The sequence below is a fragment of the Phyllopteryx taeniolatus genome, chromosome 6, assembly GCF_024500385.1.
Source record: "Phyllopteryx taeniolatus isolate TA_2022b chromosome 6, UOR_Ptae_1.2, whole genome shotgun sequence".
Lineage (NCBI taxonomy): Eukaryota > Metazoa > Chordata > Actinopteri > Syngnathiformes > Syngnathidae > Phyllopteryx > Phyllopteryx taeniolatus.
Genome location: NC_084507.1, coordinates 30,872,283 through 30,888,073, shown reverse-complemented (window position 1 = coordinate 30,888,073; position 15,791 = coordinate 30,872,283). Strand labels below are relative to the sequence as shown.

The 15,791-nt window shown below is 42.8% G+C and overlaps 1 protein-coding gene across 1 annotated transcript; it reads right to left on the bottom strand.

Moving 5' to 3' along the window:
* Positions 1 to 1,573: 1,573 nt before the first annotated feature.
* LOC133479499 (terminal nucleotidyltransferase 4A-like) lies at positions 1,574 to 15,582 on the bottom strand. Its single transcript, XM_061776589.1, has 12 exons — positions 14,603 to 15,582; positions 12,356 to 12,479; positions 8,567 to 8,613; positions 8,064 to 8,184; positions 7,848 to 7,955; positions 7,623 to 7,751; positions 5,265 to 5,475; positions 4,978 to 5,104; positions 4,755 to 4,858; positions 4,344 to 4,528; positions 4,045 to 4,164; positions 1,574 to 3,769 (listed from the first exon to the last, which is right to left on the bottom strand). The coding sequence occupies exons 1-12, from the start codon at positions 15,328 to 15,330 to the stop codon at positions 3,380 to 3,382; spliced, it is 2,394 nt and encodes a 797-aa protein (XP_061632573.1). The 5' UTR covers positions 15,331 to 15,582; the 3' UTR covers positions 1,574 to 3,379.
* Positions 15,583 to 15,791: the final 209 nt, after the last annotated feature.

Sequence of the window (15,791 nt, the reverse complement as noted above, 5' to 3'; positions counted from 1 at the left end):
ACAAAATGAGGCCTTGCATTCTGTTCAATTTGAGCGGCACACGTTAGATTTGATTGAAGTGCACTTTTACATTGACCTTTCCCTGTTCAGTGGTGACAATTTAAACTGAGTTAGCCAAAGCAACATAAAATGGTGTAGCGGTGCTCTCTCCTGTGTGCGACAGGAATTACAACAGACTATAAATAAAAGCGCTCCCGAACTTGGGACTTGTTCTCATTAAAGATAATGTTACGTCTCGACTCGTATGGGTTCATATCTTTGCCCAACATACTGGCTTTTTTTTTTTTTTTTTTTTTTTTTAAATACCATTTTCCAAAATTAGTTCGTAAAGACTTTTCATTAATTTACACGTTAATTTGCTGAGCCATTTCTTTCCAAATTGAAATTTGCTGAGTAGTCACTGTTTGAATCTTGTAATGTCATAGCAATTTTATCCGATAAGATGCAGGTTGCATATTTGGCACCATTGACACTGCCGAATTGAACGTGCTCAAAATGTATACATGTCAGAAGTTGATGTAATAATAATAAAAAAGCATTTGTTCTCATCGTGATTGTATTTGAAATTCATTCGAGAGCGGAGTGTGAGGCTGCCAGAATGAGGACATGCTTCGGAGGGAATTAAGTCTCTTAAATCACCAAGTAGAGCGCACAGGTACATCGCAATCAATTACAATGCTGTCAAAAGCTTACTTTAGTTCGGTAGTTCAATCCAAAAAAAAAGTGAAACTCATCATAGGGATGTACTACACACTCACACTGAAATATTTCATAATTCTTCTGTAAATATTTACATGTGCATAATTTGGATTGATTACAGCAAATAAAAACCTCTAAATCACCATCTCTAGAAACTTGGTTAAGTAACAAGCAAACAAACAAGAAAGAAAACAAAAATAATAAATCAACACATTTTGAAATTAGGCTGGAATTTGCCCTCCAAAATGTATTTTCCCACATTTAATGAAATCTATATAATGTATGAGTACCAAAATGAACTTGTCTACCATATTCAAATTTGAGATGTACCAGTAAGTATTGTTGGGTTTTGCTAATCAGCGATTGTGAGATTGCACCAAAGTCAAACATCTCAATTAACCAGTCTATCTTTACCCGAGGGTTAACAGGTTTTGGTCAGTAACCGAAAGGACAAGGACGCAGATACATACTGTAATTTCCTCAAGTGGGTGGCTAGACCGACCCTTCGGCTGAGCCGCGTGCATCCACTGCGGATGCCTTTCGGTTCCATCCCTGGTGACGTTTTCCAAGCTTGTTCAACCTGGAGGTAGACCTAGAACGTTCTGCCAGGACTAGTGTCTCTCAGCTGACCTGGGAATGTCACGGTTTGCCCCAGTGGAGCTAGAAGAAGCTGAGGAAAACAAAATGGGATGTTTTTTTTGTTTTTTTCCTCCACACTTGCTATAATCTGAATCAAGAAGACAGTTTCCATTGTCTTACTGCTGTTACATGAGTCACATTATCTTCCAATATACACCGTAGATTAGCACGCAATCACTGCTTAGTCGTTAAGCACCAACATCCAAGAGATACTAATACACAATAACCACAAACATGGAGTTTAAAATGTTTATTTAAAAAAATAGAAAAACTTAAGACTTAAAAAAAGAATACATCTATAAGTCAGTCATTTACACATCCTTAATTACAGATATAAGATGGGGATTGGTTTGGTGTACAAAGACGTAACCGCTCGCTGATTATCTTGGATAGCTTAACGAAAAGCTGCACTGAAAACACAAAAATATTTTCAGTACATCGCATCAGTTTGGTACTCAGGATGCTGAAAACAACTTGGCTCGATTTTGTTTTGTCAAAGGCTCCACCAAATTCTTGCAACATTGAATAAGTCACATCCCATACCCGAGCCATTATAAGGATTCCTTTTCGGTTATGTAGGTTTGAACTTTGAACATGTAGAAGAGGGAGACAATAAATTGATGGCCTCATACAATGTATGATGCCGTGTTAATGGATATGAAGCACATCTAGCAGTACATTGAACTAAAGTTCTGGCTCTGTATGGGAGAATTTGGTCTTCCAAGAAGGCAGTGGACCTTTTGCTTTTACAGAATTAAAGCAGATAAAGGCAGAAAAAAAAGCACTTTGCTGGTTATAAGTAGCACCAAATATTGACATTTTTGAAATGGCAAAAAGAAGCAAATTGTAAAAAAAAAAAAAAAAAGTCATCTTTCCAACGTATCCTCTTCAAGGATAGACTAAAATAAAACAAACAAAAAGTGACAGACTTAAAATGAGAACTACATGTGTGTGTGTGGGGGGGGGGGGGTTTATTTCAACAAACTTGGCAAAATTCAAAGTGATTGTAATGTGGATGAAACTGTAAATGTCGAGATTTTTTTGGCACATTTTTCTCATGTCGCTATACCACAGCGCCCCCTTCAGCTGGAAAGCGGAACACATTCATTCAAGGCCCTTAAAAATCCAGATATTGCACAGGCCAATGAGGACTTGAGGAGGATAAAACAAAAATAGTGGATGTGAGGGGGACCAAAACGCTAAAAAGAAAAACGAAAATGTGAAATAAATTAAATAAAAAGCAACCTTCTACTGCACATGAATGCAACAAAATTAAAGTGCCAATGTGAACGAAAAAAAAAATTATTAAAAATCCCTCAGTGACAAACACGAGCGAACGTCAGTTCCAACACACAAACACCACTCGGTACATTCAAACAAGTCATCACAGTTTAAGCACTTGAGAAGGTCTGTTTTTGTGCCATCACACCGAAAACATTGAGTCAGCGTTGTGCTGCATAGCTAGAAAGGAAGGTAGTGCGTCGCTTCAGTCGAACAGGACTGAAAGTCCGAGCTGTAAGAGCGTTGCAAAAGGAATGATGCATTCAGAGTAAGAAATTAGTCAAGAGAGAAAAAAAAAAAGAAAAAAGAAAAAAAAACAATCCAAAAGGCCCAATGGGAGTTAAAACTGAGAGGGACCGAGGATAAGGCTTGATGAACCCGTTGGCGACTATGGCACGTGACTTTGCTTTCATGGAAGTGACACTGGTGAGGACCAAGTCTGGGTTGTCAACTCAACTCTGGTGCTGGTGTGCTTCCAGTGTGGAGGGAGTGTTTCCAAAGGCCAAACGTTTTGAGGCTCTTCAAGTACAGTTAAGACCCAAGACCATGGTCCTTCACCTGCCAGGGTCGGGTCTTTGCTTCGTGCTGGCAGAACAGAAGCAGAAATTGAGTACTGGTCACTTGAAACAATTGAAGACAATCTGAATTGACTTCCAGTGCAAGCTACCGGAAAACCGTCTTGGCTATGCAACTGACAGTTTGTAGTGACAAGAGAAAGAAGGGCTTTAAAAGCAGTAGGTCATATCAGTGCTTCAATCCTTCATCTGCTCTGATTCAGAGCTGGGAGATTTTCCCTCTTTCTGCGTCGCCAGGTGTTGCAGTTGTACTGCTGCTGGTTCCTCAAACCTGGTTCCGCATTGTGGCCCTGAGGAACAAACCGCCGTTGGGGACTGAAACTACCTTGGGAGTGACTTTGGCCGCGGAGGCTGCTGCTTTGATTGTGCTTGAAGCCAAATTTGCGGGGCTCAAATGAGCCCTGGGACTCTGGCGGAATGGCGTACGTGTGCTGGTGTTGCCCTCCCATCCGGGGTTGCTGGAGTTGATGGAGGGGGCTGGGTTGAGGGCTTGTGGAGTTGGAGTGCGGGGAGACTGCAGCTTGTGCCATATGCCGGTGCACCATGCTGACTGATGGCAGATTCTCATGGTAGAACTGGCAAACAGAGACAATATTCAACGTTTCGGCTTTGTTCATGTTAACATATTTATATTTGTACAAATAAATGATATACGTAACATGTATTTCACCAGCCACAAAGAATTGTTTTTTGGCATGTGCGGCTTCAAACAATCATGTCATCAAACCGTAGTCATGCTCGTTAGCATATAGTGGATTTCCTTCACGTGACTGATAAAGTATACACTGCATCTGTTTATAATCACAGTTTGAGCGATTTTAGAACATCATCACGGTGTGGTGAAGCCAACCTGCGGTGCGGTGTGGATAAAGCCTGCTGGATGTGCAGCCATCTGCATTATAGAATGGACTGAGGCCAGGTTCAGGGACTGGAGATGGACTCCATTAGTGCTTAGAGGAGGATCAGATTCCTAAAAAAAAACACAGGGAAATGTTCACTTTCAAGAGTTGGGAGAGTTAAAAATATAAAAATAAAATTGGGCACCAAATATTGGACATGATAGCTGTGCTCTGACATTTTCTAAACTCCTGCACAGTAATGATTAACTGATGTAGTCAATGTTTAAGACAAACTATCCTTTGGCCTTACAATGTCACTCCCAGAGGAGGAGGAGTTTGAGCTGGGGGAGGAGGATGAAGAATGGTGCTGAGGGCTGTTGAGGAAGACCGGGGAGGGCGAGGACGAATCAGCGCTGAGGGGAGAGGCCGTGTCTCGCTGGTCTTCCACAGAAACCAGCATCAGTCTGGCGAGGTCCTGCTCACACGTCTCTACATCTGGAAGCCAACGAAACACCACTGCTAGGATCACGTTAGACTCGGAATTCAAAAATAAATTGGTGAGAAAAACTATTTTGCGGTGACCATCACTGGGCCCTTACAACTCAGAAGTATATTGTAAAAATAAACCTTTGCATTGCAAAGGCCATGCAAACTTCACTCAAAGGCTTTTTTTCTTCCATACAAGACTAATAATGAATTCTTTAAATTAACAAAAACACACCATGATTCTCCTGGTTGGCATACTGCTTAGCTCCCCACGTCTTAATAGTCCAGTCTCTGTAGGCAAGAACCTCTGGGCAAATTTTGATAATACGACCTAAAGTACTGCAAGACAAGAACCGTGGTAATATTATTAATTGGGAAAACAGCGTCATTGGACTTTTTACTAAATACAAACACACACACACACACACACACACACACACACACAAAGGGATTCCTACCTTTCATACTCTTTGTTGGGGTATGCCCGAGCGAGCGGAGACACACCGTGACTCAGCACCATGTAGGCAAAGTCAAACACTTGCTTGACTTGCAAGACTCCATATGAGCTTCGGCCTACATCGTTACCTATCAACAATAAATAATTACATTAACTCTTGGGGGGGAGTCAGTCACCTAAGTTATAACAACACCACGTTGGAATGTGTGAAAAATGAGTATAATCTACAGTACAAAAGACGGACAGGGGTGAGGGGGAATTCAAATTTGTTTTAAAAAAAGTCCTGACCTGGCTGTATTGGATCCTCTATGCAGAGCATAGATGGCCTGTTCCCATTCCCCATCGCTTTGAGCATCTCCTCTTTGGATAGGTAGGCCCCCCCATTCACACGAATGCCCATCTTCATATAGTTGAAGTCGCGCCCGTACAGCTCGAAGAACTCAATCAGCAGAATGCCCAGGTTGATGTTAGCACGCCGCGTGTCAATGCGTGGGTGCAGCTGATCAGCAATACAGAAGACAGACGCAATGACCACAGCTACATGACTAAACACATCCCACGGCAGGCAAAGTAATACAAGAGTCGCTTGAAGAGAGACACATTTTCAGACTATGATGACTTTTTCAAAGAATAACTGCACAATTTATTCCCAATGGCAATGTCCATCCATCCGTAAATATATGGATGCCACTTGTTCTCATCAGATAAAACATACAGATAAAGACCCATTCATAGGCAATGTGGTCTCATTTTTCTTTGCATTCTGTAAATATGTACCTATATTTTTCACTACAAATGCCCTTCACCTCCTGTCATAATTACTCCTTTAAAAAAAAAAAAAAAAAAAAAAGTATCTGAACATTTTTGACCCCAAGAGAGAGAGATGCATGTCAACACTCTGTTTAGGGAGGGTAAGTTGGGCTTTGTTGAACAGCCACTCATGTTTGGAACACCAGCATAAACACGTGTTTGACTAGTTACTCAAGTTGAGGCAACAATGTAACTAGGTCATAGCGAGGTGCATGGCCTTGAGCACGACTCCAGCATGCCCTCAAAGACAGGCCGTGGGGAAACATATGGCCGCTGTATGAATACCTCGTCATACACTACCATGTGGGGAATTATTACTAATAGGAGATGCACAACTTCATATTTTTCTCAAGTCGACACTGTGATAAAAGTGGAGTCAACTAGTCACCAATGTTTTTTCAGTCCAGTGATATTCTTTTAAAAACACGTGCAACCTATACTTACAAGGTCAAACGTTCCAATGCCCCCTCCAGTGAAAACCCGTTCTGATGGAGCACTTCGCGATCGAAAGGAATTTCGAGCCTTCACTCCATGCTGCTCTAATGTTTGGTAAACTTCTGGATGCTCCTACTGTGAAGTTACACCGCCGGAAGTGGTCGGGTAAAAAAAGTGATACACTGTGACTTGGCAAATAAAACACACGTACTGTACTAATAAACAGAACTCCGGTGAATAAATTCATATGGATAAGTTATAGGACAGCTCGTACGTAGTTCATCAAGTGGATCAGTATGTGGATAAAAATGACAGCTTTTCACAATGTCTGAACAAGAAATTGGATTTTGACAATGTTTAGTGCAATTGACTCTGCGACTGCCTTCTGCTGGCTCTTTTTTTTTTTTTTTTTTTTTTTTTTAAACTATACAAAAGTGAAAATAATTCCTCTCATAGTTTGTTTCCAGGAGCTTTTCCATGTGTGTCACACACAGAGAAACATTTGTTCTCTTTGCCTTGTCTCAGTTTCACATGATGAAATGATTTCTTAAACATGCTTTGCAGCGGACTGTTTGCTGACGTTGCAATCACGAACCAATTACAAATCACTGACGAAACAGCGCGTCTTCAATAAAGTAGCTCCTCTCTGTTCGCCGTCATGTCGCCAGTGTAAACGGTGTGGCAAACCAACTCATTTGTGCATAACTATTTTTTTAAAATGCATTTTTACTGGTTGTACAGGCATGAGTAGATGAAAAATGGACTCACACTATTTCATATTTATATTTTAGAGGCAAAGTGCAACAATTTGGGGGCAGTTTGAAGCCCTGTAGTGGGCAATGAAGTGGATTTAACAGGACCCCTTGAAAAAAGGACATATGACCCTAGCCAAAAAAGAAAGGTGACGCGCTCACTGGGCATCTCCATGCCAATGTTGGGGATCTCCATGCCCGCTCTGAAGAGTATAAAATGTTCGGCCCAGTTCTTCTTGCAAGATGAACTCAGGCTTTTTGACTTTGCAAAGGAATAAAGTCTTTGTTAGACTTTTTCCTGACTTTAGAGATTCTGCTGAAAAGATTTACAGTAGATCATTTTTAAATGCAAAAAGAAAATTTTTAACATCAAAACAAACAGGCTGAAAAGTCTAGGAGGAAAAGGTGTTGGTCTTTTAGATCTTCACTGGGTTTCGCCTGCCTTATTTAGATCCACATCACTATGGATAATTTAGAGATTCCCTTAGTCTTACATGCCTGACATTTGGAATGCGAGAGCAAGCCAGAGAAAAGTAATGCAATCACAAGAAGAACAAAACTCCAGACTGATACTCCAAATATCCTTCGGCATTTTTTTTTTTTGCGCACTTGAAGAATTGCTATGCTCTTATCATGTACAAAAGTGTACCTGCAGGAAACTGATAGCCATCAGTATAAGACTGTACGAGCTGATGCCTCCAGTAAAAACTTCATTCAGATCCCTCTGGAGTAGGAACTGCTTCAGAACGAAGATCAGAGGCGGCAGAACAGTGTATTTCTGCAAGACATTATGCATCAAGGGGGGAAAAAAAAAAAAAAAAAAAAAAAAAATGACAAATAGGAATGCACATTGTTCAGCGGTATGAAATCTTACCTTTAGGTAGCTCTTAATGAACTGTGCTGCTTTGACAGCAGTCTCCACATTAAAGCTGATGTCAATTTTGACCTCTGTTTCATGGTCCGTGAGCTTGATGATGGGCACCTGGGGGACCAAGAGACAGCTGGAATCAGTGTACAAGCAAGCACAGCAATTAAACAACTGAAGCAACCAACGACCAAACAAAATGCCAACGAGATCCGAGTGACGCACAGAAGCTTTGTCGAGGACTTTAATGGGATATGGGCCCGACACGTTGTGTCTCTTCAGTGCTTGCTCGAGTTCCTGCAGTGGGGGGTGGTCCCACTTCCCAAACACCACCAGGTCAATGTCACTGAAAACCCAAGCAAGATGCATTTGACCTCATTTAACAATAAAAAAAAGTTGCACAGCCAAGCCAAAATCCTTCATTTATTGCTGTATATTTTTTGACTTTAGAATGAACAAGCGGGTGCCAAGTGTACCCCAACTACGCTTTAACACATTTTTAATACCAAGGCATATTATTCAAATGCTTTGGTAACAGATTGAATGGCAAGCAGTCGCTAAGCTTGAGTCGAAACAAAAAAAAAACTAACAAAAATTCTCCATTGAAACAATGTCTTGCCAGACAGCAAGTTGATATTTTGCCATCAATCAACAATACCCAAATTCTGTCCTTACTTTCAAAACGCTAGCATCACAGACAGAAAATGAATGACAAAAGGGAAAGCTACCTGGTTGGAAGATAGAGACCTGTGCTGAAGCTTCCAAATATCTCCACCTAGAGAACACATTGAAACAATCCTAATTTGAGTTGAACATGACGCAACCAGAAAACATTAATTTGGGGGGGGGGAAATCCCAAGAGATTAATCTACACAGCCTCATTACATAACCAGCACACATTTGCTGATAATAGCAAGCCAAAGAAGCAGAAGATATTTCTATTATCAGCACTGACGGCGTGTGGGTTGCCTAATTAAAATGGAGTGGCAAGACGCCCACTAAGACACTGGGGCATCGCACCTATTTGGTACGGTTAACCATGCTCATGAGCAGAAAATCAGTTGAGTTGCACTGAAGCCGGTAGTTATTTTGTGTCCCTATCATAACTTGAAAGTGACAGATTTACCTGGTTGATATTAGTATGAAAACAGACTTGAAGAGGTACAGACTGCTCAAATTTAGCAAATTCAGACATTTGTTCCAAAATAGATTATACGTTTGAAGTCAATTACTGAAAACATGCAAAAACTGAGAACAATATACAATGTAGTACAGTACTGAATTGTGAAACGAAAGCATTACAGTTTTTCTGTGTGGCATCTCGCGTGCCACAATTTACAGAACAGCTCAGTGTCACCATATAAATTTCCCAAAAATGAAGAGATGACGAAAATGTAGATGGAATTCGACGGAGAGCAGAAAAATCAACAAACAATGCCTCCGCAGTGACCATATTACGACGGATATCTTTGTCAATTTGTACTGGAGACAACAGGGATCCGTGGATAAGATGTTACTAGAGCCAAGCGCCAGCCTCCCTGGATGTCATCCCCCCGTCCCGCTATCATCGGGCGGGTCGGTAGTCACATTATGTCCCCACAAATGAGTGTAAGTCGGCTTGTGATTATAATTCACAGTCACGATATAATTTTGAACGTGACTCGTGTAAGCTACTGTCGTTTTCATAAAGCTTGTATAGAGCTGCGGGCGTCACTTGACTAGTTTTGTTTACAATGCCGTGCTGACAGGAGAAGCAGCAGGTGAATGGCGCACGTGTCAGCTTCAAGCCTTTCGAATTTACAGCGCATTTGAATCCCATTGATATTGTACGATAGCACATAAAACAAATGCTGGGATGTGTGATGTCATCTGTCGGAGCGTGGTATTTGATTGACAGGTAAGCGGGATGTAGTTTCAGCATATTCAGCAGACGCAGCCGCGGCATCTGAGAGCTGAGAGAATGGCTTGATTTTTCACAGCTTGAGCCTCATTTTAGCTACTTGGCTTTTTTTTTTTTTTTTTTTATTCAAATTTGGCAGTGTTGTTAAATTTGTCAATTTTTCAAGACATTTTCACTTTACAGGGTCTTTAAGTAATACTGTACTTTAATACTAAACGTTTAAAACAGTAGGCGATGAAATAAAGTTCATTCAAATGTTCCAGGATAATTTCTTTTCACTAAGATCAATTTTTATGCCACACTAACTCACCAAATAATAAACTATAGTCACCATTTGTAATTGAAAAAAAGATTTTGTAATTTGCACAGACTTGACACTGGAGCATCCAAGTCTCAACACAAAAGCCCTGCATGGACCAAACAATGAAGCAGTAATTCAAATTCTAATGTAGTATTTTCCGTTTAATGAAAAAAAAAAAATGAAGCGTCATTATCTCAGTTTTGTTACGGAGTCACATTATTCTTCTTCTTTTCCTTTAGGCTTGTTCCTTTAGGGGTCGCCACAGCGAGTCATCCTTTTCCATGTAAGTCGATCTCCTGCATCCTCCACTCGAACACCAACTGCCCTCATTTCTTCCCTCAAGACATCCATCAACCTTCTCTTTGGTCTTCCTCTAGCTCTCTTTCCTGGCAGCTCCATCCTCATCATCCTTCTACCAATATACTCACTATTTCACCTCTGGATGTGGGCAGTGTGTGTGTGTCTACTCTCCCTTCTCTCTCATTTTCCTCATTCACCAACTCATCGAAGTATTCTTTCCATCTATCTACCACACTACTGGCACCAGTCCACATATTTCCATCTCTATCCTTAATCACCCTAACCTGCTGCACATTCTTCCCATCTCTATCCCATCTCTGTCTGGCCAACCTGTATAGATCCTTTTCTCCTTCTTTAGTGTCCAACCTGGCAAACATGTCATCGAATGCCTCTTGTTTGGCCTTTGCCACCTCTACCTTTGCCCTATGTCACATCTCAATGTATTTCTTTCGCCTCTCCTCGGTTCTCTGTTTCCCACTTCTTCTTAGCTAATCTTTTTCCTTGTAGGATTTCCTGTACTGTGAGGTTCCACCACCAAGTCTCCTTCTCTCCTTTCCTGCCAGAAGATACACCAAGTACTCCCCTGTCTCCCTCTCTGATCACCTTGGCTGCAGTGGTCCAGTCTTCTGGAAGCTCCTCCCATCCACAGAGAGCCTGTCTCACCTCTTCCCAAAAAGCTGCACAACACTCGTCCTGTCTCAGCTTCCACCACATGGTTCTCTGCTCTGCCTTTGTCTTCCTAATCTTCCTCCCCACCACCAGAGTCATCTTACACAACACCATCCTATGCTGTCTAGCCACACTCTCCCCTACCACTACCTTTCAGTCGGTAACCTCTTTCAGATTACATCATCTGCACAAGATGTAATCCACCTGTGTGCTTCTACCTCCGCTCTTGTAGGTCACCCTATGTTCCTGCCTCTTCTGGAAAAAAGTGTTCTCTACAGCCATTTGCATCCTTTTTGCAAAGTCGACCACCATCTGTCCCTCCAAGTTCCTTTCCTGGATGCCGTACTTACCCATCACCCCTATTTCCTTCACCAACATGTCCATTACAATCTGCACCAATCTCGACTCTCTGTCTGGGATGCTCAGAACTACTTCGTCTAGCTCCTTCCAGAATTCACCTCCAGGTCACAGCCTACCTGTGGGAAATAGCCACTGATCACATTATACATAACACCCTCAATTTTAAGTTTCAGCCTCATCACTCGATCTGATATTCTTTTCACCTTCAAGACCTTCTTAGCCAACTCTTCTTTTAAAATAACCCAACTCCATTTCTCTTCCCATCTACACCATGGTAAAATAATTGAAACCCTGCCCCTAAACGTCTAGCATTACTGCCTTTCCACCTGGTCTCCTGGACACACAATATATCAACCTTTCTCCTAATCATCATGTCAACCAACTCCCGAGATTTTCCTGTCATAGTCCCAACATTCAAAGTCCCCACATTCAGTTCTAGGCTCTGTGCTTTCCTCTTCTCTTTCTGCCAAAGAACCCGTTTTCCACCTCTTCTTCTTCGTTGACTTCGACCCACAGTAGCTGAATTTCCACCGGCGCCCTGCAGGTTGACGGCGCCGGTGGCGGACATTGTTAACCCGTGCCACGACCGATCTGTTATGGAATTCTTTGGATGAACGCTCATATTTGTTTGGCAAAGTTTTAAGCCGGATGCCCTTCCTGATGCAACCCTCTGCATTTATACGGGCTTGGGACCGGCCTACAGTTTGCACTGGCTTGTGGCCTCCATTTATGAAGTCCCATTATTAAACTTTAAAAAAGCAATTTAACTTCAGGGCATTGATCAAGAGTGGTCCTTAAAACTCTAGCTATTGATAACACGTATCAAACATGGTCAATGCACTTGTTCCCACTTAATAATCAGCTTAACCCAGAATCATGTATTATGGACAAAAACAGTTCATTAATCATCTTTTACTGCAAACTTACAGTTCCTATCCAGACGTAAATTTGCATTTGTGCGCTCGGGCAACATTGTCCTACACTCACCCGAGCCGTGGGCCACAGTTCCTTTATGACGCTCTCGATCCTGTTCACAACATTTCTTCTCATGGCCTCCTCCTCTGGACGCGGTGACATGAAGTTGAAAAAGTCAACTATCTCTTCATGGAGACTAAAAGGTAGCAAAGAAACAGGTTCATTACACAGTCCATGTAACTAATAAGCATTGCTCCTTTCATTCATTCATTCATCTTCAGTTCCGCTCATCCTCACGTGGGTCGTGGGTGCGCTGGAGCCTATCCCAGCTATCTCCGGGCGAGAGGCGGGGTACACCCTGAACCGGTTGCCAGCCAATCGCAGGGCACATATAAACAAACAACCATTCGCACTCACAGTCATACCTACGGGTAATTTAGAGTCGTCAATTAACCTACCCTGCGTGTTTTTGGGACGTGGGAGGAAACCGGTGTACCTGGAGAAAACCCACGCAGGCACGGTGAGAACATGCAAACTCCACACAGACGGAGCCGGGATTTGAACTGTGAGGGAGATGTGCCAACCAGTCGGCCACCGTGCCACCAACATTGCTCTAATTTGTTCAAAAAAAATATACTTGTACATTGACCTGATGCCAGATTAAGGATCTCGAGTAAATGTTCTAACGACTTGCCGTATCTATGGCAAAAACTACACGATACCGAGAGGAGTTTTAAATCCTAAATGTCGTACCTCTCTGGTCAAAGAAAGTAGCCAAAATATAAGCAGCAGTCAATACAAAACAATAAATGCATTTTTTTCCCCCAAGAAGTAAGGGCCACTTTAACAGTCTGCACCTTTAATTCACTAAAAATGCTTGAACCAATCCATCAAGCAATGTTACATTTCATTTGAAAAACTGCTACACTGGAGCTTTATGTTCAAGGTGATGAAACAAATAGTTCAGGATTTTTGTGAGGCTTGCGGCCCTTTATCACACTAGACGAGATCCACTCTTGCACTGAGTCGATCTCAATATTGAGAACCAAAGCAAGAGCATTGTGTAGTAAGCTGACAATGTTTAAAGCGGCGTTCATGTGAAGATCATCAATGTCACAGGTTCACAAATAAGACCTTGACACGAGCAGAAAGTGGAGGAAACAATTTTAACTTCTGAAATTGCAGTCTCTTTAATCAGCAGTGCGTTATATCGATGTAGACAAATGTTGTTACTATTTTAGTGGTACATAGTTTCTTTGCATTTTTGCACATCGAGGAAACATCCATACACAACCAATGTATTAATAGTGGTAGTCGTAATCACGGTCACTGGGATGTGGGTGTCAGTTTTTCAGAAGTCACATGCCACAATTTTCACACTGAAACCGTGACCTTTTTTTCCCTCTTTAAATAGCATTGCGGCCACGTCAAATTCAATTTCGATTATGTGCTGCAGGCCGCTAAGAAAACAGACAGCGGCCCACAAATGGTCCTGGGTCATAGTTTGGACAACCCTGTAATAAATGCTAAATTAATATATTTGACAGTATAGATTAAAGGTGAGAATAATTCAATTTGTAAAATATAACAAACTTCAACTACTCTCAGATTTGGGCCAAATAAACTCAAAACTAAAATAAACAAAGGAGGGACAGACCGATTATCGGCCAGGCCAATTAGTAAAGCTGATATTTGGCATTTTGATCAGCATTGGCAAATCGTTCTCATTTTTAAATCTGACAGCTGATGCGATCTACTGTGTTTAAAACTCTTGAAACTTCATGGAACTCTTTATTTATCTAAATATTCAGTCAACTTAAAAGAGGATTCTTACCTTGGGAAATCACAACACTTTTCATTTGTGTTTGACCTCAAAACAAAGATAAGTGGCTCCATTAAGTTTTCTACAGTAAATCAAATTTTCCAAAGTTTCAATTGAACTGTAATGTTAATCTTCCATTTATTTGTTGACATTTTCATCGACTTTTCTAACACATTCTGCCGGGAGCTCCTGCACTTTTGTAAACAAAGATGTGTATTTTCTACTATTTTTTAAATACAACTGTTAACGTTGCAAATCTGAAAATCTCTTCAATAAACATATGCTTAAAGGCATTTAAACAAAGTGTTTGAGCTCGTACTAGTCAAAATTTTGACGGCTATATTCCGCTTTTACAGGTAAGCTTTTATCGGCCTCCTTGACTAGTGATAGTCGGTACTGGGCTGGGGGGGGGGGGGGGGGGACAAACAAACAAACAAACAAAAATAACAACATGTGTGCAAAACAAAGCAAGTACATAATGAAGTGAGGGAGCTTACCCGTTGACCCCGGGGCTGTAGCGCCTGGTCTTCCACAGACTGCAGGAGGAGTCGCAGCCGTGGAACGAGTTTGCTCGGTGCAGGTACCTCCTGCGGGCCGACGCGGGGTAATGGTGCTGCTTGCTCCCGTGTTGGTTCTTCATCCTGGCGGGGGTGTGGCCGGCGGATTGTGGCGTGCTGCTGCGACAATGTTGGGGAGCAGCGCGGAGAGGCACAGGCGGAGGAGCGGCAGCGGCAGCGGGAGGCAGAGGACCAGGCGGCGGCTGTTGCCGCCGCCTCACGTCGCTGTCGTCCAGCTCGTGTTCGCCGTAGTGTAGAAACCTGCTCGCCTCCTCCGAGACGTTTAAATTGTCTATCTGGAGAGAGGAGCCGGACGGAGACGAGCTCTCGGCCTCCGAGTCGAGCGAGGAGGACGACGGCGACAAGGAGCCCTTCCTCCGGGCGCTCCCCCTCTCTCCACCGCCGTCTCGCTTCGACACTTTCCCGAACACGGCACCGAGCGGCGGCGGCGGCGGCTGTTGCGGCGGCGGAGACGACGCCGCCGCCGCCGCTGCCGCCGCCGCTGCTGCGACACTTTTACAGTATTCGCCGTTGAACGTTACGATGTTGCGCTGGTACTGAACGCGGTTGTCGGTGGCAAAACCCTGAGACGTTTCCCAAATGTGCATCCATAACGAATTGGCAGGTCCCTTCTGCTCCGGCTGGATCCAAGCGGTCCTGGGATCCATTAGAGACTCACTCGACTTGGAGCGACAACCTCTCAACGGGAAAATTGCGAGCAAGTCGGCAAATGGAACACTTGGCACTCAAGCAAACAAATTCTTACCTACCGCTCGGGGTTACTTGTTATCCTCGAAGTGCTTCATGTCCGCAGACTGGTGTGCTTTTTCAAAATCGGCTTGCTTTCCTGCCCAACTCCGCTCCCCCATGGAAGCCAGCAAAAATGGCGCACCCAGCAGCACTCTCGGCCATCTGCGCATGCGTGGGGATTTAAATCTTGAAACACACCTCTCGGCGCCGCCGCACGCGTCAAGCCCGTGCACGGCACCGGAAGTTCAAAAAACAAATCAACGAAGTTGCCTACAATGGCGATTATCGTTTCTGTGATTTTCTTGGTTACAGGAACACGTCCGTGATAAAATCAGTATATGGCAGTGGTTTAAACTTTCGAAATATATCGCTTGAACTA

Bases quoted from the DNA above. Each gene is read 5' to 3' on its own strand.
- LOC133479499 (XM_061776589.1), bottom strand. From the start codon at position 15,330: ATGGATCCCAGGACCGCTTGGATCCAGCCGGAGCAGAAGGGACCTGCC. The intron at 8,614-12,355 runs GTGAGTGTAGGA...TGTGTTCTCTAG, and splicing joins AACTGTGGCCCACGGCTCGG to GTGGAGATATTTGGAAGCTT. The intron at 5,476-7,622 runs GTACACTTTTGT...ATTGCTGATCAG, and splicing joins TGGCTATCAGTTTCCTGCAG to CTGCACCCACGCATTGACAC.